The sequence below is a fragment of the Phalangium opilio genome, unplaced genomic scaffold (genome assembly GCF_054372755.1).
Source record: "Phalangium opilio isolate 3A_F unplaced genomic scaffold, DU_Popi_V2 ptg000024l_1, whole genome shotgun sequence".
Taxonomy (NCBI): domain Eukaryota; kingdom Metazoa; phylum Arthropoda; class Arachnida; order Opiliones; family Phalangiidae; genus Phalangium; species Phalangium opilio.
The window spans coordinates 5,125,469-5,153,070 of NW_028324155.1; the positions used below are offsets into that span (position 1 = coordinate 5,125,469).

A 27,602-nucleotide genomic window follows, 5' to 3' on the forward strand; every position below is an offset into this window, starting at 1 on the left:
ACCGAATTTTCAGATAATGCCCAGTAGCCAATCGCGTGATACAGTACTAGACGGCGCGTGTCTCCAATATTTCGTATCATAAGTTTATTAGGTATGTTCCATCCATAAGTTTGTCACTGGTTACACACTGGAGCTTGTTATGGAGTGATTGAAGTAGGTCATAGATTCGAGGTAAAGCAACGCCTGGTCAGGCGCTTTCAAAGGCTTAGTACAGACTAAATATGAAGATGGAAATCCTGCAAAATTAACCGCCGAGTGTAGTACTTCAATTCTCGCTTGTCGTTCTCGAACTAGCTCGAGATATAAGTCTCTGGAGCTGCGAAGTATAGGAAGTGTTATACTTATTTAAGCAGGTATATTGTTGGAAACCCGGCATCTGTTATTAAGATAACGCGTAAAATTAATTATTTAAGAAACCGGCGGATTTTTTTTTTTGGGTCTAGATTAAATTTATCCCTTTTGCGTATTTCCTAACGCTTCCGAAAGGTCACTCGAGATAAGATATTTTAGCCACTTCTGGCAGGCAGGAACGTAAATATCGTTCAAAACCCTTTCTAGATATGAAAAATACAGTAAAATTCATGGCGCAGATAAGGCTTGTTAAGTGGGTTTTTTTTTTCAAATCATAAATTATACCAAATATAGACTCTCCTAAAGTCGTGTATGCTGATAGAAAATGTTTAATTCAAAATATGTTTTTTTTGGTTGTTTGTTTCATATTCCATATGGTCTCTAAATAAACCATAAGTTTATAAGATATGTTCCATAAGTATACTTGACACTACCTATACTTCGTAATGCTAGAGACTTCAGCTCGAGCTAGTTCTAGTAGAACGACTTGCGAGAATTGAAGTCCTATACACTCGGTTGTTAATTTTGCAGGACTTCCATCTAGTTCCTATTTAGTCTGTGCTAAGCCTTTGACAGCGCCTGCGACCAGGCGTCGCTTTACCTCTAATCTATGACCTACTGTCAATCACTTTATGACAAGCTCCAGTTTGTAACTAGTGACAAACTTGTGGACGAACATATCTTATAAGCTTATAGCTAAACCTAGTAATACAACACCGTTCAACCACCACGTGACTCCTTAAAGGATTCAAACCATATGGAATGAAATAAACGTCCAGATTGAAACTATACCAATTTTTTTTATTTCCTTTCTTTAAATTAAACCAACTGTTCTTGGGAATGGGAAGACGGAACCGAAAGTAGGTCCGCGTAATTTCATCTCGACGAAAGAGTTGTGTGTTGAATGATTGTGTTCCCCAATACGTTACTCTCCCAATAAACAATCCGCAGTTACGTCAGAAGATATATAACTATTGCCTCTGCTGGAGATAGAAGCTTATAGTCAAAAGAGAAGGCAAAAAGAAAAGTCGGTCAGGGACTTTCAAAGCTTAGAAGGGATGCGAATTATATTTCTGGCCCAATTTGAACTTGTCCAAGGCTCGGTTATGTAGCTAATCCCTAACCATAGTTGCCACTTGACTTTAAAACTGGTTACGGAAACTGTTCAGGAATGTATTTCGTTATTCCTTGAATATGCTGTTGGTCATGGCTAAGACTGAACTTATTGTGAAATTAACTGTATCTCCAGAACCACTTGAGAGATACAACTATGGAACTTGTTATGTTGCGGTTTCAAGTAATTTGGTCACTAAGAAAGCTTTTTTTTTTTGACAACCATCTTGGAAAATGGCGGTTCATTAAGTTACTTACTCGCCATAATTCCAAAATATTCATGTAAACATTGAACTAATTATATAAAGGATTATACCTTCGAGAGGTGTACGAGATAACGAGAAACCGTTGAGCTGTAGATAACAGAAACATTTAGACATAATAACGCGTGATACACAAATCTTTCTTGATGTACATACAATATACGATTTTCAAGGTTGGGTTATTACTCCACGTGATTACCAATCTGAAACGCAATATTATTATCTTATTAATTTGTGTAGTCTTTGTCGCATCTTTTGAAACAATTGTCGAGTGGTTTTCTATTGATAAGAGACAAGATAGAGTCGGCTTCAAAGGGATTAGGATGGATGGAGATACGAGTAATATAAATGAAAGGATTGTTGATTAGAATTTAACTCTTTTTATGTCCCATTACAAACTTTTGCGCAATTACAATTACAATAACTTCATCACTGAGTAATAAACATGTTTTGATAATTTTATTAAAAATATTGCCCCTGCATGCTCGTAAAAATTTATTTTGGTCAACTTTAAGTACCTTTTTTTAAAAAATGCAAATTAATCAAATTCTAAACTGATCTAAATGTTTTAACATTCCTATCACGATTTCCGCATCGATAATAAAACCATCAGACACTATGCATATTTGCTTAACATACGAAATTTAAAAGATATCCAAACTTCCAAAGTCAATCTATAACCATAAGTTAATTATACCTCTAAGTACACAAATTCGGGGAACGACTGGGCATCTTTGGCAGGCTTCTGTGACGTCAGAACTCGTATAGCGCTAAGATCCGAAGAGAGAAAATTTTAAAATTTCTGTCGCGGTGCAGCCACCAAGCGGTCGAGACGAAAAATAAAATCATCCAGTGGAATAAAGGAGAGTTTTACGTTTCGTATAGGCAGGCACTGGGGGGGAACGAATTTTACTTAAGCAACCCCAAATCCCTCTCTCTCTCGTGAGATAGAGGCGGTTTCAGTCCTGAAACATTCTAAAAGGGATAAAAGAAACGCTAGGCTAGGCAGTACAATTTTGTATTGAAGTTGAGGTGATAAATGATACGGAGAGAGTATAGGGTTTCATTAAAGGGAGCCAGACAAACACTATTGCCATAGAAGTGGAAGCGATTTGTGTACTTAGAGGTATAATTAACTTATGCTATAACCCATTAAATCTGAGTCAATTTGTTCAAAGCTACCATTAATCCCTTTTATTAATCGCTAGTAAATATAAATTATAATAAAATCTATTTAGCGTATAAATTATGGTCGATAATGTACTTGTAAAAAGGGCAATATATTCCTTCCTTCCCATAATGAAAACAGAACACCCTCGATCCGATAATGCAGACAAAAGACTTTATTATTATTCAGCTTTGACGTGCATTCAACCTATAGCTTTTTAAAAAACCCTGACATCGTCCGAACTCTCCCTCACCCCAAAGTCAATTTCTCTACTTATGAGAAAAATACGCTGACGTTCAATTATATTTCTACCCCAAGATTCCCCCCTCCCCTTCCCTCTTCTTCTCTATTTCAATATACAGGGTAGAACGGATCAAATTAACACTTATTTGAAGTCGCTGTACTGCGGTAGAAATCAGATCCGCCATTCTGATTAGTTTCTAGATTTAAATACGGTGTCTACTGATTACAGCTAGGTCTGATTACGTTTCCGACATCAGTACCAGTCTGGGTAATAGGCTACACACTTCCTCTGGTCCAAAACCAGTTTATTAATTGCTTGGACTAGTTTTTTTAATTCAAGAAGGGGGGTGTCACTGGTCCTCGGGACCAGTTTATTAATGGCAAATCTATAGGAGAACAAAGGCGGAGACCAGTCCTGAGACCAGTTTATTATTTAGGACACTAGGGGGGTTACTGGTCCTAAGGACTATAGTTTAAAAAGATCAGTACAGCGATATTTTACTTATTAGAAATAAGCGCTGGTCTGTTCTGTTCTGTTCTGATTGGAGTGTTATACAGATAACCCCGTATTTGACAAAATGTCATTGAAAATTTTCGATTCAAAGAATCGATATTAGGTAAGTAATCAATGTAATAAGATTCTTAATTAGATTTTTTCTCTTTCTCTCTCTCTCCAGTTCTTTCTTTTCCTTTCGTATACATCGTAAAATTTACAACTACCTGCACAGCATATTGTCTTTATTAGCAAATACGGTTAGATATGACTGACGTCATGCAGTGTTTCAACTGTATTGTTTAATATATATATATATATATATATATATATATATAACTGACCAATCAATATTGAAGGTTTACTTCCACGCGCAGCTATACTGTATAGTAATCCAAAAAGATTAATGCGCAATTTAAAGTTCAGTTATTTTGTTTTTTGGGAAGCCATGCAAGTTAAATAATAAGCCTTGATTTTGCCTGGAAAAACCAACGCGTTAAGTTTCAGGAGTAAAGGGTAAAGTTTTATGAATATTTTAGAAGTAGATATTAGAAGTAAAATATTAATAAAATAATCGAGACCGCGATATTACAATCTGATGTATCATATATCATTTTGCGCAACTGTTAGCCAAGGAATATATGGCGTGTAGACTGTTTATTAAGTATCATATCAAATACTCGAGGATATTCACTATAGTTACAGTACAATGACTTTATTCACTCAATATGAAGCAGGAACACAACATATACTAGACGATAAGAACGTTTTGGGTTAGATAACGCTTACACTACATAAGTAAGGGATTGAGTTACATTACATCATGGGCGTTAAGCTTATATCCTGCTTTTCTATATAGTGGTTGAATTTAACATTTTCTTTTTTTTTACCAAGCCTCGTCCCCCATGGTAACGCGCTTAAGTGTGGCGGCAAAACTCAACTCGGGCGCTGTTATAATTTAAGCAATTATTATATACCCTTTTTGGACTTTGTTTTACCGCGCGTAGCCGTTTGGCTTTATAACGGTTAGTTCCACGAACGCCCACCTAGTAATGAAAAAGAATGGGCTGAACAATTAACTATAGAGGTTGTCCGTTCTAGCCTCGCCATATCTCACGCGCGAGCCACCAAGCTTGACTTGATAAATTACTGCATGGGTATAAAGTCCACCGCCGCGCTCCAATCAACCGACAGATATTAGTTTCCAAACGTCCGGTGTATTTAGAAGAAGCCTCTAGAGAGGGGTCAAACATTTGCAATATAGTTTCCATGAAAGGGGCTATGGAACTTTCCTCCCCCCTATCTCTCCCTATTTCTCAGCTGGGAGCAGTGTTGTCAGGGTCTCTGTGAACTAATTAACTTATTATGGTCAAGAACTGGTTGGTTAAAATTGAACTGCTGCGGTAATACTAGGGGAATATAGTGAAAACCATGAACTTCTAATGATAATTTTTCATAGATTATCAGGGATTTTTTTATTGATTTTAACAGCAACTTTCCTACCCCTTTTCTAACTAGGGTAATATAGATTTTAAAGAACAAGTATAACCAAGAATATATAGAGTAATAGTAATGTTTCAAAAGTTATGGAATTTATTTTTAGACACCACGAAACAGCTTTTAAAATTTAAAAAATTTCATAAAATATTGTTTTTGACATGCGTAATTAGTTAAATTTTAATATAAATGGACTCCTTATGGAAAACGGTTTAAACTAACAGAAAATATCAGTTAATTATTAAGATTACCAATTAAGCGAACCAATCAGCAAATAAAACGCTCTAAGTTAATTAAATTTCTGACACTTTTCCTTTAACGCCCCCCCCCCTGTCCTTGAAAATTCCAGGACTCCCTGAGTTTCTCGAGTTGGACGAATTTCCTTAGCACGCATGCATAGGCGCGCTCGCGACATTTAGGTCCCCATTTCCGATCCGGATGACATTAATAAGGAAAAGCACACGATCCCATTTTAACTGCATTTCCAGCACCATTCTAGCACCAACACGCGATGATTATCGCCTTATACCCTTTGATATTTAGAAAGGAACACGGCATCTTTTAACCCTTTCCCTTTAAAAAGAACTTGCCGCGATAACCTTTTCGGAAAAGGAAATACCAAATTCCGGAAAAAAATGCGTAGAAATTTTCAGACTAGAACTGCGTCTGCGCGATGGAACTTTATTTTTTTTTCTTTTAGTTCGCCCACAAAAGTGTTCTTTTATTATGGTAAAGAAAAGGGGTAGAATACAACAGAAATATCTTGATTGTTCCTTGGGAACAGCGTCCTTATTACTTCCACCACCGTGTTCGTTAACACTCGTACAATAAAGTTAAAGCCAAAATACACCAAGGTTAGAGTTTATATCGTCCTGCCTTGGCCTTCATTACGTGATTCAATTCATAATTCATTCTCGTGCAATCCGTGAATGAAGCCAAAGCTATACGAAATGAGATAGTCCTTAGTAGGGTTAACCTTTATGTCAATTAATATATTCCTCGCGAATACACAGAGGTAAAATTGAAAAGGCAGGCAGGCATAAGGCTTAGCTTTTGAAAGGTGGAAGAGGAGAGGGGAAAAAGGCCTTTTAATGAAGTTAAAGGAATAAAGGGGGAGGATGGACTGTAAGAGGCTGAAGGATGAGGAAGATTCGAATTCGGAGAAGATGGGATGAGGATGACTCTCCATCCCTACTCTATCGATCGACACACACACACACACACAAAGGGAATTTTGGGGAGGAATGAATGAAAACTAAGGATTGAGACGTGCTCATGAGATTTACTGAAATATTATCCCTAATCGAGGTATCATTTACTAACTAAAGGAGCAAAGTCAAACCATCCCACTATCATCTACTTTTTCTTTTTTTTTTTTTTCATTTAACGAGACTTAGAGACAAATCTAAAAGAAAGAAGAGAGAGAGAGATAGAAGAGTCCGCTAGAGAGGAAATCGGTTTCAATGTCATTACGAATAGGGGATACTCTCTCTCTCTCTATCTCTCTCTCGCTGGTCGTAATCCATCTCCTGTCCTAAACGATTGAAAATTGGATTTAGTTCATGAGGTTTGCCTTTTATAATACTTTTATTCGGCGCGTTTTACTTCAAAAGGAAGCGGGATTTACGTCTGTTAAAGGCAAGGCCGCGTTAAGCTCGTGAATTTAATCGAAATGGTGCAATGGTCGATTGGCGACGAGACGAGTGGATATATCTCCCAATTTGTGAACATTGGGATTGATGGGTATGTGAGAATGAAGTCCACAGGCCTTTAATAGCGGTGTTAAGTGTCTTTGTTACGTATTGCGTATACACCATATGTATTATATTTATACGCGTATACAAATGAAATGTGTCTATATAGACATAAGTTTATAACATGATATATCGCCTAAGTTTGACTCATGAAGTATGAAATTATGAATCACGGATTCTAGATACTATAGATTGTAGTTGGATTAAGGTTTGGGCTCTTTAGCTGTGTGTATACTTATGGAAGATTGTTATAGCCTTATGCAACTTAACTTCATCATTATCCTCGGTATATTTACGAGCAGACTAGATCCGCAGTTAGGAAACGAGCCTATACGGTATTAGATGAAGCTATATTATAGCGCGCGCGGTTTCGGAATGTGTATCATATTAAGCCGAATGGGAATTGCCGCCTCGCGAGCACTTTCTACACCTACAATGTAGTGTATCATTACTAAAGTTCAGCAGCGCCTAGTGGCAATCGGGGATTAAAACTCAGCGCGTATACCGCGAAAAGTTGGGAATAAATAAGGACTATGTACGACAATAAATATCGCCTGAGAAAAACAACACGATCAAGCTGTTTCGCTGTTTTTCACTATGGGAAGTTATAGGTAACATATTTCCTTATTCGTTAGTCACGAAATAACGCGTGGTTAGACATCGACAAGGGAAGGGCTTTCCCTTCGTGAAAGTGCTTGGGTTGCTGCTGCTACTTATCGATTAAAATATTAAAGAGTTCTTGCGCCATTATACAGGCAGTAGTACATTTTCGCCAAGTGAACTCGTGCTACTGTGGTTAATGTTGTTGAGAGAAAGTATTTACCATTGATTATTTTCTTTTTTTTTCTTTTTTGCTTCAGGTCACCGGCCGGGGATCGTTCGGTCTTTTACAGTAAGGTGTCAGATACCAGCTTAGTGGTGGCCACCCATCGGCGTGTACATCCCCCGTCCCCTATCCCGAATCAACCTCCTTCGTATCCTCCTCCTCCTATACCGTCTTCGCCATCACCTTCCAGTTTATCAGCGGCTTCTTCTTCAGCTAGTTCGGGTCATTCTTCCTTCGATTTGGACACGCATCCTTTGCGACGGAGAGATGTAGAGGTGAGTAGTACGTCTGGACTCTGGACCATTCTTTCTTTTTCCAACTATTAATTCTTTCTCCTCCTTCGTTCGTAATCCGATTGTCAGAAAGCAACGTAACAAAACCATTTAAGCCTAAAGGTCCCTATTAAGTCTTGTGCGGCAACAAATTAAGTTAAAGGTCGAGTTTTATTTTATTTTTCGTCTGACTTGTAAGTTCTAATTAAGAAATTGAAGTTTGAAAAGAACAGCGGCTGTGTATTTTACTGCAGTACGTTGACATACGCTGACATAAGCTAAACTTTAATATATGATCGTGTATGACGCGACAAAGAAGAACACTTGTACTTTGACTATGAATTAGGGAATATTGGTTTCGTTCTTCAAAACAAACGGTTAACCGCGTTCTACTTGGGTTTAAAGTATGTTTATACCAACAAACTTTAAGACTTTTCAAAGTTTATATATCCGTGCCGGTAAGATTGCATGTTTCCTATACTTAGACGACGTATCTTTCCAACTTCAAGCATCTCCCCTCGTAAAATTTATAGATACACATTGTACTTTAAGAACGAGACAAACTAGTACTTAACTTATTCCTCCGGTTTAGGTTTTATCTCTTTTTTTATTTTTGTTGGAGGGGAATCATCGGGGTCAATGACTCGGATGGGATGATGGTTGTATACGTCTCTAGTTACTTCCCCTTTTTAGGATTATCCGATGTCGGTTCGCAATTAAGGAGAAAACGGTAGAAATTGGACTAATTCCTTTTGGTTTTTCTTTTCTTTTTCTTGTACATCAGAGACATGTCGGTGGTCGCGGCGAGAAGGATAGGGACCAAAAACTGTCCACGACGGAAGGAGAATCAGTTTCGAGTAGAACGGAGAGTTCGACCATTTCCGGCGGTACCACCCGGAAGAGAGAAACTTCGGCCAGTGAGACAGAAAGTAGCGGAGACGACGATCCAACTGGACTCCTACAAAGGGGCGGTTACGGGAGAAATAGGTGAGTTTTGCTATTTGTTTCTAGACTTGTTGGCGCTGATAAGAGAGTTTAGCCTAGAATAATTCATGACAAAGAGTACGGTATACATTGGTGAATTGTTTCACAGCGCATGCATGCTCAACTAATGGTCTTAGTTAATCGATGAAATATTTCATTTGAAAGAATTGTTAAAAGTAAACGTAACGTTAATATTAAGTGACAGTGTATAAATTGACATTGCCATTGCCGGTAGCTTGAATTCATTTTGAGTTAATATTCAAAAACGCAAATTAAGTAATTTGGTCACGCTATTACATGATAGCTATAAGCGGTGTTGAAACTGAGTGCCTATCTTCGATTTAACAACGTTGTCAGTGACATTTAAAAACGTCATTTATTCGCGTTTCGACGTCGAAGAAAAAGGGTCCCCGAAGTCCCTTTTGAGCGCAATGGATTGACGCTGTATACTTATAGCGTCAGTTTATAACGATCACGCGAAGAATACGCGGCTAGTTTGACCTTTTCTCAAGTCCAAAATTGCCTGCATAGAAACGACGAACGGTTTTTGGGGAATACGCCTTGTCGCCCAGACACCCCTGGATATATATTTTCCAAGGGGTTTTCCTTGAAATCAAGATGCAAAATTGTAAGATTTACTTTTAATCAATCAATTATATAGTACCATGTACGCACGCGCGATAATTGAGGTGTTTAATAAGCTGTTAAGTATAAGGTTTCCCTTCTGCGATATTTACTTCTTGAAGTAATTTGCTTCTGTTAAAACTTTCTAAAGCTTAGCTAACCATAGGCCCGGGCATTCGGGAATCACCTTCATATTACCCTCCACCCATACTGTTCTTGTGGTTTGTCCACGTCCCTCTTAGCAGCGGCTCTCTTAATTTCAAACTGTCACGGCAGCTATGGGATTCCTTTAAATATTTAAGATGGTTTCGTTTCATCATTGAGTAGCTTTTACTTTTCTTTTTTCTCTCTCTCTTTCTCTTTAAGAGTAGCTATGGTTAAAGTTCCCAGGTCTCGACACGTAATATAAAATGTATCCATATAACCAACGAAGAAGGTATGTTCCCCCCTGATATACCCTCTTTCTTATAACGGTGGTCCTCCGTTGAGCTATTTCTAACCAAAAACCACCGTTCGCGTCAGGGGAAGATTTCCGATCTTTTTTTAGCTCATCGGAAGGGATCCGCCCATAGCTTCGAGAATTAGATCACGACCCCGCTGCCTTTTTTTTCTATGCAAGGATATGTGTCAAGCGGAGTCTTCAATGACGCTTAAATGTATACAATCATGTAATACCCACGATGTTATGCAAGATTAGAATGATACAGATTAGGCCTAGTTTATGTTTTCATTTTTTGAACTCAAAACAGTTTTCTTAAGAGAGAGAGAGAGAGTTTTTGAAGGGGAGGTATTGGAGTACCACCATTTTTCAAGATGGAGATGGATTTGAATGACAATTATTTTATTATGTTCTGTAGGATAGAGTAATCCTGTACACAAAATTTCACTCAGATTAGTTGAAATTTACGACGTTAAGACGTTTTGACAACTGTTCATATGACTGCCATTTTGATAAAAAGTTGCTAATTTAAACGAAAATCGGTATACCGCTTTCGTATTATAATATAATAAAGCCACGTACAAAATTTTGTCAATTTAGTGTTAAAATAAACGACATTTATCGCTTCCAAAATAATATTGCAAAATACACTTGCATCGGAGCATTATTAAAAAATGTCCTTATGTTTATGTTTACCAAATAACTCGTCGTCGTGTTTCATATATATGCGACTATAATTTTAATGAGTTTTCGTCAGTATTTTGTTTATCCATAAATCCAAAAATGTGTTTTCTGTACAATATGGTTTGACTTAAAACACAATACAATAACAAACGATGGGTATAAGGGAAAATAACAAAAAGATCCCCGTCGTCTATGTCTCTTTTTTTTTTTGGAAACGAGGCCGAGAACGACAATGATATATAGGGCCTATATATTATTTTTTTTCTCATCATCACGATTAAGCTTTGTGTAGAATTGATAAAAGGGAGGACGCTCAACGCCCATCTAAACACTTTTATCGTATATATCAACTCCTATTTCAATTGGTTAGATAAAATATATAGGTGTTTTTATTATTTTTTTTATTTTCTAAAAGAGCGACAAAATAATCTTTGCATATTCAGCTGATCTTCATTCAAGTGTTTACTAGTAGAAACCATCCTTTTTGTTGCGCATTAGATGTTATTAGAGTGGTTATTGTAAATTTTAATGAAGTATATGAGGTCAAGGGTTAAAATAGGTAGACAGAATAGCTGATCTTCATTCGAGTGTTTACATGCAGTAGAAACCATCCTTTTTTAAATTAAAATAGGGAGTTAACAACTGGCTGGGGGGAAGAGATAGTCTGACGTCACGCAGCACCCCTCTGGTTTCATTTTTGGGCGTAGAATACTGTTTCCAACCGTTTAGGGGGGATGAAACTCCAGTAAGAGATAGAAGGGTGTGACGTTTCAGGGTCAGAACTGTTAGCTCCTTATTTAAAACCATCACTTGTTTTTCCGTATATATTAAAATTAGGAAATAATTCCCTAGCTTATAAAATTTATTAGGCAATCAATTACAGTTCAAAAACATCACGTGTTAAACCAGAATTTACATAACATAATTTATTATATATACATATCTTTTTTTTCTGGTAAATAATTTTCAATGTCAGTAAATTCAAAATTAATATTAATCAACCACGCCCCTTTTTCCTTGTATCGAATTTGATTTACATGTACAGTTAAATTATAGCCGGTTGTTAAGGGATTTAGGAAGGGAGGGAAGAAAAGGGGGGAGCTAAATAGTTCGCTGGCTTCCTGAATTTCATTAATTCAGAACCGGCTTTTTTTCACGATCTTACGAAACGAAATCAAGGTTCTGTTAACGTCAAGTCTCTCAGTTTCATTCGCAGCTGGGTGGGTTACGAAAAAATCCAAAAAAAAAAAACCGTTAAACGAAAGTGTATGGGGAGGGGAGGAACACAGCTCACTAGACGTTGGTCTGAATTTTAATTTTATCTATTCACCTACCTTATTTTTCCGCCCCCCTTAACCTTCCCCCATAAGAAGAATTATTATGAAGTTTGCGAAGTTCGTAATCGTAATCGTAAGCTTTCGAGTATGGTTTTGGGAGAAGGTAGTTGGTAAAAATGCAACTCGCTTAGTCCCCTAACCTAATGCTTAGCAGTGAGCAAACCGTGCCAAAAATGTATTAGGTCGAATCTAGTCCGCGCGAAAACAGCAGACTTTGTTCTCTAACTCGCTTATTTAAAATGTATGCGTGCTAATTATCATAATTAATAATAAAAACGTAGGGACTCTAGTCTAGTATAACTGCGGCAACGCGATTTGTTTTAACTGTTTTAACAGCGAGAAAAAAGAGATAAACATAGGCGGAATGTTTCAGTATTAATGATACGAGTCTTAATTAAAAAAAAGAGAAAGAAATAGATAACTTTCGCTGGTATTTTTCCTTGTACAAACCTCTCATCTCTGGCTGACTCGTTATCCCAAGCGCCAAAATTTTTCCTCTAATTTATCGAAAGTGTATGAACGTATTGCCAAGAGGAAAAAACGGACCAGAATATCTTACGATTTTAATGGTTAAAAAAAAAAGTTGTCGGAACGCAATCTTGAAGTATTTTCTCTAAGGGGTGGTTTTGATCCTTTGCTGGGGAAAGGAAAATTATGCCCGAAGTCTTTTTAGCGACGGCCGGTATTTATCGGATTGAAAAAAAGTCTAATAAGAAGTTAAAGAAGAACGTCGTTGTCGGGTCCGGTTCCTCCAGCAGTATCGTCAAATGTTTAATAGAGAAATACAGATAGTGCGTAATTTGAGTTACCGAGGATTTTTTATTATTAAAATGATATGATCGACGGGAAACGTTCAGTTTCGGTATGGATGCTACCGACCACTGCGAATTATTCACCGACGATTTTTGCGCCGTGTTCAAACGTTAAGTACGGCCGGTTTTAACATTCTAATGTGTTTATGTGTGTTCGAAGAAAAGTAGTGTGTGGTGTCTCTTGAAACCTCTAACGCTGCCGAGAGATAGTTAAAGTAAATAATTCACGTGACATTGAAGGAGTGATAATTTGATCTTTAGAGTTTGAACTTTACATGAGTGAGTGAAAATATTGTTTGTTGTTGGAATATCAGTTCTTGATTTTGATTGCAATCTTGGGAATATTCATTATACATAGTTTTCAGACTAAGAGGATTGATACAATTTACACTGCAGGAGCGCCTGTTACTTAGCGTACAAAATGGTCTCCTGGTGTAACAGGCATCAATCCTTTTAGTCTGAAAACTATGTATAGTGCAATGCATTCAACATAATCGAACTGTTTCTCTAAATTCTCTGCAAAAGAAAAGAATTGTTCGGCGTTTGTTAGGTGTAGATCTAGTTTACGTCAATCGGTTAACGATGTATGGAAGAAATCGAGATTAGTGTACTTGATTCAAACAGGTTGTGTTTCTTTTATTCTTTGAAAGTTACACTGACGTTAGAAAATTTAGTGACGTTAGAGAAAATTCTTTTATTTTACATATCTACTTGTACATGTTTTCGCAACACACCAGAGAGACCTACTTCGGATCGATATAACTCAAAACCCAAAACGCAAACTGAAAATTAGAATAATTTTTTTTTGGAAAATTTAGGTTTATACCACACGTATTTCTGTCGAATCATTCTCACCAACGTATACGCGTTTAGAGACTCAAGAGAGACACACACACTCCATTTGGCAGATCATGCCATTACCATCACCACCACCACCGTGAACCGACCGTTTCCCGTATTATATATTTAATTTCCGTTGGGATTGTTAGAATATAAAACCCTCTACATTTTGATCCTAATTTTAAGGGGATTCTTTTTTTTTAATTTTTTTGGATAGTCTTCTCCGATCAGGGCGATGTATCAGTATGCCCAGTATCGTAACCAGTCAGGTTGTGACGGTCGCCATCAGTCCCCCCGTTACACCCCCTCCCGTATTACGCAAGGTCGTCAAAAACGGCAAGAAGACCAAGACCAAGAAAACCAGTCTAGAGGAGACGGCCAGAGCCAAAAGCCGAGCGTCATCAGCAGCCTCACCTTCACCCATTGACGATTCGGGGGTTTATAATTTGGACGGAACGCGGACCCCAGGTGAAAAAACATCCACGTTTTTCTCATCCGAAGCCAATACACCTTCGTCCGGCATCGATGTGGTCACCACGGGTAGGTCCATTTTGTAGCTTTTTTTCTTCTTTCTCGAGGGCCGGGCTTAGTCGGTTTTACGGTTGACTGAACCACCGGCAACCGTCCATGCAGACGTTAACTAGAGCTTGACCAGAATACTGTTTTTTAATACAATTTTTGTCTCGACAGTGGCAGCAACGGTCAAGGACAGTAAAGAGCCAACCTTGACTGTTCCTGGTAATAATGGGAACTCGACGCGGGCGTCGAGCCAACCCAAAAGACAGCGCGACAACTCTCAGGGTTCAGGAGGAGGAGGAGGAAGGGTCAAGGAACCCAGTACTAACGGTGGAGGAAGCCACGAGAGACGTTTTAGGAGACGATTTCCGCAGGTTGGGAACGACGAAGACCTTATTGACCGTGAGTATCCCTTAAATTCTATCATTTGACCCCCACCCACCCCCCCTTTCTTTGACCTCTGGTTTTTCTGATGTAATTCAAGATTACTCGTGCGCCCTCGTGGCTGATATACTATTACAAGGAGTACTGTACATCTCCCCCAATTACTTCGCCTTTTACTCCAATATCTTTGGATTCAAGACACAGTTTTTAATTCCGATTCAAAGCGTTCTTAAGGTGACCAAAGAGAAAACGGTCAAGATTATACCAAACGCCGTCGGTATTAAAACTGAAGGACGAAAAGTACGGAATTAATCTTTAAATAGCTTTCTAAGCCTAACTTTATTTAAAAAAAAACCCCAATTTTAATTTCAGTATGTCTTTGGATCACTTTTATCACGTGACGCAACCTTCAAAACGCTGCTAGCTGTATGGAGCAAAGTGGTTGATCCCGTAAGTGTATTTTGTCACATTTCATTTAAAGCACTGAACAGTGTGTAAAATTTGTTTTTGACTCTGTTATTTGTTATTTTCTTTTTTATTTGTCGCTTTTAAAACGTGGGCCATCACTTGTCACTGACATATTTTTATATCACGTTTAAAATCCTTTTTCCCCTCAAATGTCTTTTTTCGCGCGCACAATCGCTTCTCTTTCTGTGTCCGCTCCCCTTCACACACACCACACGACATGATACGCACGCCCCTGCAGGAAGTCATCAGTTTGATTGAGGACAGCGAGACTGACAATACTTCAAATGCCCCAGCACAGGTACTATTATACTATTCCCCTCAAATACCACATTACATTAGAGAGTACACCAAACGAGAGAATCAGTCGCTAGTGACGCGAATCAATTTTCAACAGAAATTTGATTTGTTTAGATAAATTATCAAAATTGTGTACTTTCTACTGTTAGTGTTTACTCTTCGTATCAGTTTTATAACCTTTAACCCCTTTGTGTTTATCGTATTTTTAAATGACCACATATCGCTTAAGGCTTTAGTCGAGTTTTTTTCGTTTGTCCTCCTACAATTCCTTATTAGAACTTGGAAACTGTTTTGTTTTATTTCTAAAATGGTTGGTTAATGAAGTTAATTGTTTCGTTAAAGTTTAAGTGTTTGTGATGTTTAACGAGATTCTATTTTATAAAAATGAACATTTTCAGCAGTGCTCCGAAGAAGAACTCGAAGAATTTCAGGGACCCAAATCCGTCTTGACCGGTCTGGCATCGGGAAAGGCAGAGTTGGAGGACACCGAGGCTGGTTCCTCGATCTTGTCCTCTTCTCCGACTTCTCTTCAGTTCTCACCGCTGGACGCCAAAACTCAGGATTTATCGGTGACCCAAGGAAAGGACCCAAATTCACCCGTTTCCTCTTGTCACTGGTATCCCGGCAAAGGTGAGCTATTTTTATATATATATATATATATATATATATATATATATACTTATGACGTGTCCAATGACGTGGACCAAAACCAAGGGCATCTCAATACGATGCCTAAACCACCATTGCTTCCTATATTAATTTCAGAATTATTTTTAAAAGTGGAATCAATATGTATCAGCTTTAACAAGTAAGATTAAATTTATTTATTTTTCAATAATTAATACATTAATGAATTTTGGTGCTAAATTAAAATTTAAAATTGCCAATAGATTGCCAAAAACATCTTTAATGTTACTGATATCGACTTTCTTGTAAGTTTTTCCGTTTTATTTATTTTGTTGTGGTCAAAGTGTATGTCACGTGGTACAGGGAAAACATTTCTACAGGGGCCCGTTGAAAATATATGGGGTCCTTTGCCCCTAAATTAGGGTTTTCCCTCCGAGGTTTAAATTAATATTTTCTTAAAAATAAGGCTTAGGTGTAAAAAATTATACCTCGGGGTTAAAGCTAAGCCTAATTATTCGTCCGTTTTTGTTTTGGAAAATATGGGAGTGAATAAGCCTAATTTATCGATCATGGATAAGTAACTAAAAATAGAACTCTCCCTTGGATCCCCTTTTATTTCAATAAAGGTTGGTGCTTTTATTCGCTTCGGCCAGTGTCCTCATCTTTCGCATTGCCATAGTGCACAAGAGAATATCTTCGGCGGAAAAGACTCAACCTGAATGGATATACAGGTCAGTTAGTGAGTTGGTTAGGCTTAACTTCGATAGAATCCGCAATAGATTTTAACTCGTCCTTGAACCCCTCCCCCCCCCCTTGACAATTCAGGTTAAACGCGTACCACGACATATTCAAGAGACAAAATCAAGCTCTCTCCGAAGAAGTTACGCAGCTAACTGACCGCCTCAAAGAAACTATCGACCAACTAAATAAAGTAAGTATCCTTTCCTCGATCCCCCATCCCTCCAAGATGATCTGCGTATTTTTAACGATGGACATCGTCACATCACCATCATCATCGTTTTCAGATGCGTCGACCATTGGAGGAATTATTTGCCAGTTCAGCATTTGCTCAGGGCGGCTTTTGCGAGACTTCTAAAGGATGGCGAAGCGCCTCGAAATATGACAAAGAAGTCCCCCAGGATGTAGATAGGGATGCGATGATCCCCAAAGATGCTGCTGTTGAAGAGAGTTCGATTCAATCGTTAGGCCTAAATGAAGAGGAAGATGATGAACCTTGGATACCAAACACGTGATGATAGGAAGGGTCAAATTTTGTTCCCGCGCGCGCGCTTTTTGGCTGTCAATACTTGAAACTTTAATTCTGTTTTCTCTCTCTTTCTTTCTTTCTATATCTTTTTGATCGTTTAATTAAGGCAGAGCTATTTCTTTTTTTTTTCATTAATTAATTTTCTTCATTACGAATAGTGGATTTCTAATCGTATATATATAGCTATATATATTTGTTATTTTTGTCCGAAAGTTTAATTGTTATAGCTGCCAGCAACAGTTAGTTAGTCTTAACTAAACAAAAAGAAAACGAAGTACACCGGAAAAAAAGTTGTTGTTGATTTTTAATTTATAATTTCCGACAAGTATACAGTATACAGGTAAATATAATTTATATTTTTGTAATTTTTTTGGTTTTTTTTTCATTAGAAAATTTGATTGTTAGGCTTAGTTTATACATACAAAAAAAGGGAGACTTTTTAAAAACGCGAAATTATTTTATACACATTTTCCCACCACCTATAAAATCAATCAATCAATCAATCCCATCATCGATTAATTAGATTAATTAATTAATTAGAGGAGAAATTACGTTCCTACCAAACTTATAAACACTACTCTCCCCCCCCCCACTGGGGCGATCTAAATTTTGCGCCCCCCGCAGCTATATCAAGTATTTATTATATTAAAATACAAAAGAAAAACAACATAAGCCAAAATAATTAATTAAATAGCCACAATTAAATTAAATAAACTTTTAACAGAGGTATGCAAATTAAAATACAAACCTAACCAACCATCTTTGGGGAAAGTTTAAATATATTATACTACATACAGCAAAATAACATTTTTTCTTCTTAAAAACACGTCAACAACAACAACAACAACAAAAAAACAAAGCCAATTTTACAATTTAGAAAAACAAATACTTAGAGATTTACTATACTGATAAATAGTCTTAATTTTTAATAATTAATTAAAAATGATTAAAGGCCGATCGAAATCGCTAATGAACAAATTAATAAACACGATTAACAGCGTTCCCTTCTAATTCATAGCGTCAATTTTAATTGATATTTAATTCGATTTTATGAAAAATTCCGATAATTAATTATGATCTTAATTAATGGTAAATCGAATTAAATTAAACGTTAAAATTAAAACGAATTAAAAGTATGAAAAAGTAAAGCTTATTACGTAAGACTTTGCCGTCCAATATATTATCTATAAAATAAAAAATGAAATACATAAAAAAAATTAATTAGCGAAAAATTAATCAACCCAATTTCTAGTCAATTTTTAATTATTTTTTTAGTTTTTCGTACAAAATCAATACAAATAATAAAAAATTATCCCCTCGTTACACCTCGACATAAAAAACAAATAAAACAAATTGTTTTTTGTTTGTTAATTACCTTTTAATTTGTATAAAGCGTTTCGATGTTTGTAAGTGTCAAATTCTGTGATTGTCCAAATTAAGAGAAGTGATCAGGTTTCATTAAAGAAATAATTATCTAACTTTGGAAAAATATTTTAAATGTTAGAGAAAATGAAAATATACGTAAAAAAAGAGAAAAGGATGATATAAAAATTAAACCCCCTAAAATTTAAAAAAAAACCCCTGTTCTTTACTATATTGAAGATAGGAAACAAATCAATCGCGATTAACTAAACTAATTAACTCAAAACAATAAACAACCTCCCCCACCCCATCCTTAATCAATTATATTTTAAATAATGTAAATATGGTAAGTAATTAAATTCTATCTCGCCTACTAATAATAATGATACAAAACTATTTTAAACTAAACCTAATACCATTTGAAATAAATTACTAATTAACTAACTAATTGGGGGGTAGGGGGTAAACAAAAACAAATTAATAATGATAATAATTAAATTCACAGCCTAAATAGAAATCTTTATACTGTCTCCCCTGATAAAAAGAAAAAAAAAATCTTCCAAAGCTTATTTTTCTTCCTCACCTATGAAAAAATAATAATTTAGAGAACGGGTTTTAAGAAATTATTAAACCGTTTCACTTCAACGATTTTTGTAACCTTGGGAAAGTAAGTAAAGTTTACCTGTCAAGGTTGCTTATATATATTTTTTAGTAATTTCCAAGGACGAAAAAAAAAAATAAATAAGAAAATAAAATTGTTTTACTTCTGTTAAAGGTGTAATATCCTAAATAAAAAATGAAATGAAAAGATATATTAATATATATAATTATATTCGGCATTTAACCAGGCAATACGATACTGGTTTTAATAGAAAAATTAAATACCAAAAAGGAAAAAAAAAAAACACACCGCTCAGGCTGGCAATATCATACGCTTTTAAATTTAAAATTGAGATTGAGACCCAAGCAGGAAAAAATGGGATAAATTAATGAATTAAATAGGGTTGGATTATATATGGTAATTAAGTTATGAATATTATTCAGGGTTGCAGAGAATATTTAAGTTATTTATGACAGATTTTCTTATCGGATGATACTTCAATATTCATTGGGATTCTTGAAAATATTTCTTCATGAGGATAAATAATATCGTAGGTCAGGCTTTTAGCTTATCGTTAAAGATAAGTACCGTCCTAGGCTATAATGAGAATTTAAGAATAACAATTAAATTACCCTTGTAAATATATAATTATATACTCAAACACTTTACCAACTATTGTCTCAATTTACAACAATATAAGATCTCTATTCAAATCCTAACAATTATATCAAAAAAATAAATAAAACAAAAGCGCACAGCGCGGTGTAAAACGTTAAAAAAAGAAATTAACCAAAACAAACATCTACAGTTAATAAAGTTTGGAAACAACTTAATTCTTACGGGGTTCTAAGAATTAATATTCTATTAGGGTTGAAGCTACGAAATCAAGCCTGAAGACGTCACCATTTGACCTTTCCTGTAAGTTTTAACTAATTATGGTATCGGTCTATTGGTCTGGAAATAATTTCCTCGAGATCTTTTGTGTGGTAATTCAAATTCAATTCATTATTAATTTGAACGTCTTCATTTTCTATCAATTCTTTATAACCATCCGCATTGAGTTGAAGAGGTTATATACAGATATGAAACCTCAATTTCTACTTGGTTTTATATTAGTAATATACTTTGGTTTAAGTCACGGAACTTTTTTCAAAGCCCATAAGGTAAGGACCGTGTCAACGGACGAAGAAGCGTTGGAAAAATGGACTCTAATGAGTCAAAAGTTGCACGGAATCGCTATTCATCTCGGGGATATGTTGATCTACAAATTGAATCTAACTTCGATGAGTTCCAATATAAGTTCCCAATGTCACGAAAGTCTGTACAAAATGCTTTCCGATTTGAAGGACTTGAAGTTATGGGCAGTACAAAGTAATTAGATCAAATCAATCAGATTGAACAGTTGGGAATTTTAAAGGTTAATTATTTTCGTTCTTCTAAATTTAATTAGTGTTGGACGCGACTGGTTTCCATCTTAGTGGTCTCCTATCTCAAACGTGGACTTCTTATGGGAATTACGAACAGTGTCTCAGCGTTACTGATGGGTCAGTCGAGGACCCTATCAAAGGACAGTATTGTATGGTTGACTTTCAGCCTTTTCTTCCACCGGAAAAGGACGTTACTTATCGACCTGATCAGGTGCCAGCCTTCGAGAAATTTAATCCGCAATTCGAAGTAATAAGTATTCAATTCCTGATTTTGCAACAAACATTAAGGGATTGTTTCTTCATAATATAGTTGATAAGTAAGTTGAAAGATTTCGGATGGGAACTCTTCGAGAGACCATTACGGTACGGTATTTGTCTCCCATCAAAATGTAACGTGAGGGACGTAGAGGTTTTAGTCAACGCAGTGGCCGACCTGATATCCTTTAATGCTGTAGTTAAAACCTGCGAAGTTTCTGAACCACATACATTGGAGACACACCAGAAAGTATTATTGTAAAAAGTTCCGAGCGATGGTTTTTCTCAAGACACGCGAGTAATTGTCTCGATCTTTAAATCCAGAGGAATATTTGCAACATGGATTCTGTTATCCATAGCCTGCAATTTAATTGTTATCTTCTTGAGGACCTTGGGCATGTCTTCTCCTAAATGGATAGTGGCAATGTCCTTGGTTCATAATATCCAACGGACAATAAGTTTTAATGAAAGGATGGATCCCTTTACTTCTCATGTTTATGGAATGAAGGTGATTGCAATTACATGGATAATCGCTATGCACCTACTTCTTGTGGCGTATCAAAGCTATAGTTTCGGTTGGTAAAAACCACGTACGATGTTGCATTGAAAATAATTCTAAGACGTGTTCATACTTCGAACAGCTAATATGGGGGAGTTAAAGGGAATGACGGACACCGTATACATTCAGCCGGTGACCAATGGTCTAATCTCAGTTGATATATTCTTCTATATTACGTCAGTTATCTTTTTTTTCAGTTTTTCAAAGTAATAACTAATTTATGGGTTGTATAGGGGATATCTGTTCGCATATGCTGAACTTAAGCCCTCAAAAAACGGTCTTTCTTCACCACTAAAGTCTGGAGTTTTCTCAGAAATTTTTAAACCTTTCTTCAAAAGAGCGTGCAAGTACGCGAAGGCTCTTAAGTCTTTCGTGATCATGGCGTAATTTAAATCATGATTAATTTTTATTGCCCAGAATCCTGATTATGTGTTTATTAATCATCGGTATAACCATTCTCATGCCTTTGGTCGGTTCTGGACCACTTTGGAAGTCGACCATTGGAATGTCGGCGGAGAAATGTTTGACAAACTGGTGGACTATGTTATTTTTCGTCAACAATTTTATACCGCTTGAAGACGCCGTGAGTGACCCTTCTCAAATGAATTTAAGGTACCAATTAAGGAAGTATACCTAAGCAAACCCATTATAGTGCGCAACCCAAACTTGGTACGTTTGCTCGGACATTCAATTGTACCTGATTTTTCTGATTTACTCCTATCTATTCGTTAGGTGAGAATTGGAAAAGACATTTCCAATCATGAATTAAGGCCTTTAGTAATTAAGGAATTTTTATTCTTGAACAGAAACCGTCGCGTTGCCATCTTTTTTCTACTTATAATTTTAGTGGCGTCTATTGCGTTGTTCACCACCCAGAGCTACATGTATCAGGACTCACCATCCCTCATCGTTCGGAACTACAGTAGCCGGTGAGAACATATAGCTCTAAGATATTATTTGAAACTCTAAACAGATCGAATGTTTGTCCACGTAGACGCATTGTTGACTACATGAACAGAATCCACCAAGGAACTCAATGGCATGTTCCAGCGTATATCATTGGCGTATTTCTTGGTACATGGTTAGCCAGAAAACCCAGGGTTAATATGAACTTGGTAATTAAGTTAATGCTGTTCGAGTGTGATTACGAGTAAACAATTTTAAATCTAGAGAACGCGTATCGTGGGTTGGACACTGTACGTCATAGTCGCCAATGGAGTGGTCTTCATAGTTTACAAATGGAATCAGGAGCAAGTGCCAGGAACATTACCAACCCTGCTCTATATTGCCCTCGGTAGATTATCTTTTGCGATGTCCTTGGCTTGGGTGTCTTTTGTTTGCGCCATGGGACAAGGAGGTAAATGTTTCTTTATGAATGACCCCTCAATTGCAAGTGAATATTGACTACGCGGATTTTTTTTATTTCTAAGGTTTTTTGAATGATTTTCTTTCATGGAAAGGCTTTAGATGGTACAGCAGGTTAATGTTTTTAGTATATTTACTAAATCTACCAGTAATTTACTACATTTACGCCTCAACAGACGTTATATTCAGCTTGAAATACCCCGTTTTGGTAAGTGGTAAGCCTAAATCCAAATTTTAAAATTAAAATCCGACCAATTATTAATTTCTTTCAAATATATCTTTATTTATTGAAGTTTAGTTCACTTATTCAGACGTTAACTGTAACAAATATATTAGCCTTTCTGCTACACGTAATTTTTGAGCAACCTATCAGCCAAATTGGTAAGCTAATAAAACCAAACCCAAACAACAACAATAATAATAAGTTAATTGAAAAAAATAAACAAAAGTAATAAACCAGATGTTTATTTAAAACTCATTTATTAAAGAGTAAGAGTACTTTTGCAATCTTTGCAAAAGAAAAAGGGGGGTTATGAGAAACTCTCTTGAGAAACTGTAGAGATGTTTTACATTGACTTTTCTTTTATGTTTAATATGAAATTAAGTTGAAAACATTTTTGTTTTTTTTTTGTTGAGTGTTGACTTCCAAATGTCTTTTGCTTTCTTTTTAAGTCATAGCACTAGCTTGACTCATATAGTTATCCAACTCAGCATCCAAGTTGCTTTTAACTTGGGACATGTACTGGTCAAGGTCATTATCCAAGTCTTGTTTTGATGGAATTTTTCCATCCCTTCTGCCTCCTCTAGCTCCTCCACGGCCCCTTCCTCTACCACGTTGTTTAGCTCTAAATGTGGCTTTGTTTATCCTATTACTGGAAAATATACTTTGATTAAGTTTAAGAAGAAAAAAGACTAAATAATTACTCTTCTTCTACCTGAAGGGAATACCACGATTAAATGAAAGAGATTGTTGTTGAAGTTGATGCTTCAATGAATTTCGGTTACGGCCTTTTCTTAAGTTTTTTCTCATTCTGGTTTGAGGAAATCCACCTCTGGTTCCGGCAAACATCATAGCATTGGGTTGATTGACTCCTAATCTGGCTTTAATCATAGGAGAGGTTCCTGGACGGATTCCAGGACCCATATTATTCATAAGGTTTCGTGGATTTGCACCATTAAACCTTTGGCGAAAACCAAGAGATAATCTGCTTTTAACATTAGTTTGTGGAAATCTCTGGTTCACGAAGTAGCCTTGGTTTTGTCCAAGTCTTTGCTTTAAACTTTTCTGAATAATTACAAGGGTTAAAAGGGTTACAAATGACTCTAGATTCTATAATGTTTCAGGTAGCTTATTACCTTCTTTATTTTTAAAGCAGCAACCACACTAGGTCTATTAGCCATTTGTACAGCAAGGCGTTGGTTCTTGGCTGATGCCTGCTGGTTCATCAATAGAGCTTCCCTAGAGGTAAGTGGGTTGGCTGCCACTCTTAACTCAGTGTTTTTGCGGTAAATACTGAACCTAATTAGGGTTTGGTCAGTCAAAGAGGTAAAATTAATGTTTATTAAGTCCATGCTACAAATATGAGACCATGAAAATATTATCAAACCTCTCATTTAAAGTCATCTTTGTTGTCTCTTTCAAGACAATTTTAGCAGCGGCCATGGCGTATCCTTATTGGATATCTTAAATTAAATGCATGAGCAATTAATTAACAACGTAACAAACAATGGAACTTTGTGAAGTTTGAAAATTAAAAATGCAAACAATTAGCCAAGGCTTAGATCAAAAGCACATAAACTTCAACCACAATTTAACAAATTTCTAACGCTTCACAAATACTTACAACCAAATAAATGTTCACGAAATCGTTTGAAAAGCTCCCTAATCGAAACTGTATTAATTATTTTTAAGGTTTTTAGTTTAAAAAAGGGGCTGCTTGATTATCAACATCAACTCGTTGATACAAACCCAGGCCGAAAAATAAATTCCCCAAAAATTATGGACATCCCATTTCTAGCCAATGGTTTTAGACCGCCAAACACAAAATTTTGGCGGGAATTCGGGATCTTACTGAACCTATTAAATTATTTACTTTCATATTTCTGAAAATATTTTTAAAAACTAGTTTTGTAGAAAATTAATGCAGTTTAAGAAATGGAAGTAATAAAATTTGGTGAAGATAGCACTTTAATTTTAGGTTTAATTTCTATTTAATGTACCAAACTACACCTTCCTCCGTAGAGACAGACTCCTTCGTGCAGGAGGTGGCCTCTTGATCTATGTCAACAATTCTATACCGTTTCATGAGCTCACAATCCCAGACCAATACGAAGAATCTCTTTGGATTGAGTTGAAACCGCCAGATTCAGACTCTTGGCTAACTTTAGGTTGTATATACCGTCCTCCCAACACACCCTGTGATCAATCAACTATTCTCTTCAACACAATCCGAACAATTTCCTCAGTAAAAATAGATTTAATTATTACCGGTGATTTCAATCTCCCATTGATTAACTGGGATACCTTATCAATACAGCCCGGCGCGTCTAACGAACATCGTCAATTTCTACAACTTCTCGCTGACTCAGCCCTCGTGCAACATGTACGTTTCCAAACTCGGTATAGTCAAACACAAACACCAAGCTCCAATATCCTCGATCTCGTGCTCACTCCGGTTACGGTCATTCCGCAAATCGCGAACCTCCCTCCCCTTGGCGGCAGTGATCATGTAATTATCTGCATCACTTTCCCTATCTTAACCTCTCGCTGCATTAGACGCCATTTTCGCCATGATTACGACTACTCTAGGGCCGATTACCCTGCCCTTAACACTATGTTTCGTGCAATCAACTGGGACCCGCTAGACTCACTGCCTATAGAACAGTCTTGGCAATTTTTTAAAGACAATTTGTTTCGGTGTATTGAAACCTTGGTGCCATTATATTCCCCCGAACTGCGAAAACTCCGTCCTTGGATCTCTCGTTCTACCAAACGAGCAATTCGGAAAAAGGAGCGTATTTGGAAGAAGCTACGGAAAGCCTCCTTAACGGGCGATCTGGATGCCCATTCACGTCTACGTGCCTTATACAAAACACAAATTAAGCATGTTCGCCACAGTATCTCCCACTTCCGGTACAAAATGAATAAACGTCAACTCTCCAATATCAAAACAAACCCTCGCGCTTTCTATCGCTTCGTACGTTCGCGTATTCGGTCTTTACCTACACGTCTTAGTATCCGACTTCCAAATGGACAACCCACTGACTCTGACTATGAAATGGCCCAATGCCTTAACGAAACTTTAGTCAAAAACTTTAATGGCAATCGGGTTGATGTAACTGAGACCACTCCCGTTCCCAAAGCACCTGCAATGGAAGAGTATTACCCCTCCTATCTTGAAATTAAGACTACGCTAAAATCATTAGATATCAAAAGCGCATCAGGTCCAGATGGCATTCCAAACCGCTTACTTAAAAACTGTAGCTCCTCTTTAGCTTTACCGCTACTTAAATTATTTACACTATCGCTAAGGGAACGATCGGTCCCCAGTGAATGGAAACTGGCACATGTTACTCCAATTTATAAGGGTAAAGGTGCTAAGTCTGATCCCAAGAATTTTAGGCCCATCAGCTTGACCTGCACGGTTTGCAAGGTTCTTGAAAAATGTCTTCGAACAGCTATCACTCACCATGTCACCCCATATCTTAGTTCCTATCAACACGGTTTTTTACATAGTCGATCTGTGGAAACTAACCTTTTGTCGGCCTTCCATACGTGGACCCATGCCCTCGATTCCGGTAAGAGAGTTGATATTATTTATCTCGACATAGCTAAGGCTTTTGACTCGGTTCCCCATTCTCGCCTCCTCACCAAGCTAAATAATTATGGTCTTTCACAATCAGTGCTTGGCTGGGTTGCCAGTTATCTGACGCAACGAACCCAGGCTGTCAGGGTTGGTCACGCATTAAGCGACTTTCTCCCAGTTTTAAGTGGGGTGCCTCAAGGAAGTGTTCTAGGTCCCTTGTTGTTTATTTTATATATCAATGACCTACCCCAGTTCTTATCTTCCCATCCACGCTTATACGCGGATGATTTAAAAATTTTCCGTGTAATCACCTCTTATGATGATGTAGCTATCCTACAGCGAGACCTTAAAACCCTTGAATCCTGGGCCAGTGTTAATGGTTTGATGTTTAATAGCGAAAAATCTCTTGTCCTGACTTTACAACGCCGTCCGATCGACACTCGGACTCCATCTCCATATCACCTTAATGGTCTTAACATTCGACGGGTTAATGAATGTCGGGATTTAGGCCTGATCGTGACTCATAACTTATCCTCTAAGGCACATGTTAAGCGGTCTTGCAAGCGCGCCAATGGTCTCATCTCCGTGATTAAGGCGAACTTCCCGGGCATCTCTCACTCCTTATTAACGCGCCTGTTCCAATGTTATGTCCGTCCTGTCTTGGAATTTGGAACTCAGCTTTGGAGTCCACACACACTTGGGGATATTGACATGATTGAGAATGTTCTAGGCCGTGCAAGTCGAATCCCTCCCTCACTACGAAACAAACCCCGCGATACCCGGTTATCCACCCTAGGCTGGAAGCCTCTCTCCCTTCGTCGTACCTATCTGGACCTTATTAGCGTTTTCAAAATCTTAAGTCAGCCCAATCAATCCTACTTTACCTGGCACGATAATTGCAAGGGCACAAGGGGCCACAGTCGTCGACTTTTTTCCCACCCATCTCGTACCAATATACTGCGAGATTC

At 37.0% G+C, this 27,602-nt stretch overlaps 3 protein-coding genes across 12 annotated transcripts in view; 2 read left to right on the plus strand and 1 right to left on the minus strand.

Moving 5' to 3' along the window:
• Positions 1-19,431, plus strand: part of LOC149692373 (uncharacterized) — a 40,345-nt gene extending 20,914 nt beyond the window's left edge. Inside the window, exons 3-15 of one of the 6 annotated variants that reach the window (XM_089868098.1) lie at positions 7,743-7,983; positions 8,765-8,967; positions 13,918-14,240; positions 14,391-14,618; positions 14,701-14,900; positions 14,973-15,050; positions 15,307-15,366; positions 15,764-15,995; positions 16,146-16,173; positions 16,256-16,297; positions 16,619-16,723; positions 16,818-16,923; positions 17,018-19,431. In XM_089868098.1, coding sequence (XP_089724224.1) covers positions 7,743-7,983; positions 8,765-8,967; positions 13,918-14,240; positions 14,391-14,618; positions 14,701-14,900; positions 14,973-15,050; positions 15,307-15,366; positions 15,764-15,995; positions 16,146-16,173; positions 16,256-16,297; positions 16,619-16,723; positions 16,818-16,923; positions 17,018-17,245 — 2,074 coding nt within the window. In that variant the 3' untranslated portion in view covers positions 17,246-19,431. Of the gene's footprint in view, positions 1-7,742; positions 7,984-8,764; positions 8,968-12,225; positions 12,840-13,917; positions 14,241-14,390; positions 14,619-14,700; positions 14,901-14,972; positions 15,051-15,306; positions 15,367-15,763; positions 15,996-16,130; positions 16,174-16,255; positions 16,298-16,618; positions 16,724-16,817; positions 16,924-17,017 lie in introns of those variants that run through there. The other 5 variants (XM_089868096.1, XM_089868097.1, XM_089868099.1 and 2 more) reach the window with 5 other exon arrangements.
• Positions 19,432-19,577: 146 nt separating this feature from the next.
• LOC149692374 (nose resistant to fluoxetine protein 6-like) lies at positions 19,578-23,289 on the plus strand. 5 transcript variants are annotated; one of them, XM_089868095.1, is made up of 14 exons: positions 19,578-20,208; positions 20,378-20,593; positions 20,673-20,896; positions 20,960-21,162; positions 21,229-21,479; positions 21,546-21,639; positions 21,697-21,810; positions 21,881-22,046; positions 22,116-22,195; positions 22,270-22,392; positions 22,458-22,578; positions 22,634-22,820; positions 22,894-23,036; positions 23,122-23,289. In XM_089868095.1, exons 2-14 carry the CDS (start codon positions 20,434-20,436, stop codon positions 23,278-23,280), a joined length of 2,025 nt encoding a protein of 674 aa, XP_089724221.1. In that variant the 5' UTR covers positions 19,578-20,208; positions 20,378-20,433; the 3' UTR covers positions 23,281-23,289. The 5 variants fall into 5 exon arrangements, with proteins under 5 accessions (XP_089724221.1, XP_089724220.1, XP_089724219.1 ...); XM_089868094.1 differs by having other exon boundaries at positions 19,578-20,140; XM_089868093.1 differs by having other exon boundaries at positions 19,578-20,593; positions 22,894-23,043.
• Positions 23,290-23,291: 2 nt separating this feature from the next.
• LOC149692375 (uncharacterized) lies at positions 23,292-24,832 on the minus strand. Its single transcript, XM_089868104.1, has 5 exons — positions 24,673-24,832; positions 24,436-24,511; positions 24,185-24,347; positions 23,764-24,113; positions 23,292-23,700 (listed from the first exon to the last, which is right to left on the minus strand). Exons 2-5 carry the CDS (start codon positions 24,489-24,491, stop codon positions 23,496-23,498), a joined length of 774 nt encoding a protein of 257 aa, XP_089724230.1. The 5' UTR covers positions 24,492-24,511; positions 24,673-24,832; the 3' UTR covers positions 23,292-23,495.
• Positions 24,833-27,602: the final 2,770 nt, after the last annotated feature.

What these genes read in the sequence shown, in the direction of transcription:
- LOC149692374 (XM_089868091.1), top strand. Translation starts at nt 20,158, where the DNA reads ATGGTATCGGTCTATTGGTCTGGAAATAATTTCCTCGAGATCTTTTGT. An exon ending in AATTTAATCCGCAATTCGAA is followed by an intron (nt 20,897 to 20,959) that starts GTAATAAGTATT and finishes TTCATAATATAG; the next exon opens with TTGATAAGTAAGTTGAAAGA. An exon ending in TTATACCGCTTGAAGACGCC is followed by an intron (nt 22,047 to 22,115) that starts GTGAGTGACCCT and finishes AACCCATTATAG; the next exon opens with TGCGCAACCCAAACTTGGTA.
- LOC149692375 (XM_089868104.1), bottom strand. Translation starts at nt 24,491, where the DNA reads ATGGCCGCTGCTAAAATTGTCTTGAAAGAGACAACAAAGATGACTTTA. An exon ending in AAGATGACTTTAAATGAGAG is followed by an intron (nt 24,348 to 24,435) that starts GTTTGATAATAT and finishes AACCCTAATTAG; the next exon opens with GTTCAGTATTTACCGCAAAA. An exon ending in AATCGTGGTATTCCCTTCAG is followed by an intron (nt 23,701 to 23,763) that starts GTAGAAGAAGAG and finishes TATATTTTCCAG; the next exon opens with TAATAGGATAAACAAAGCCA.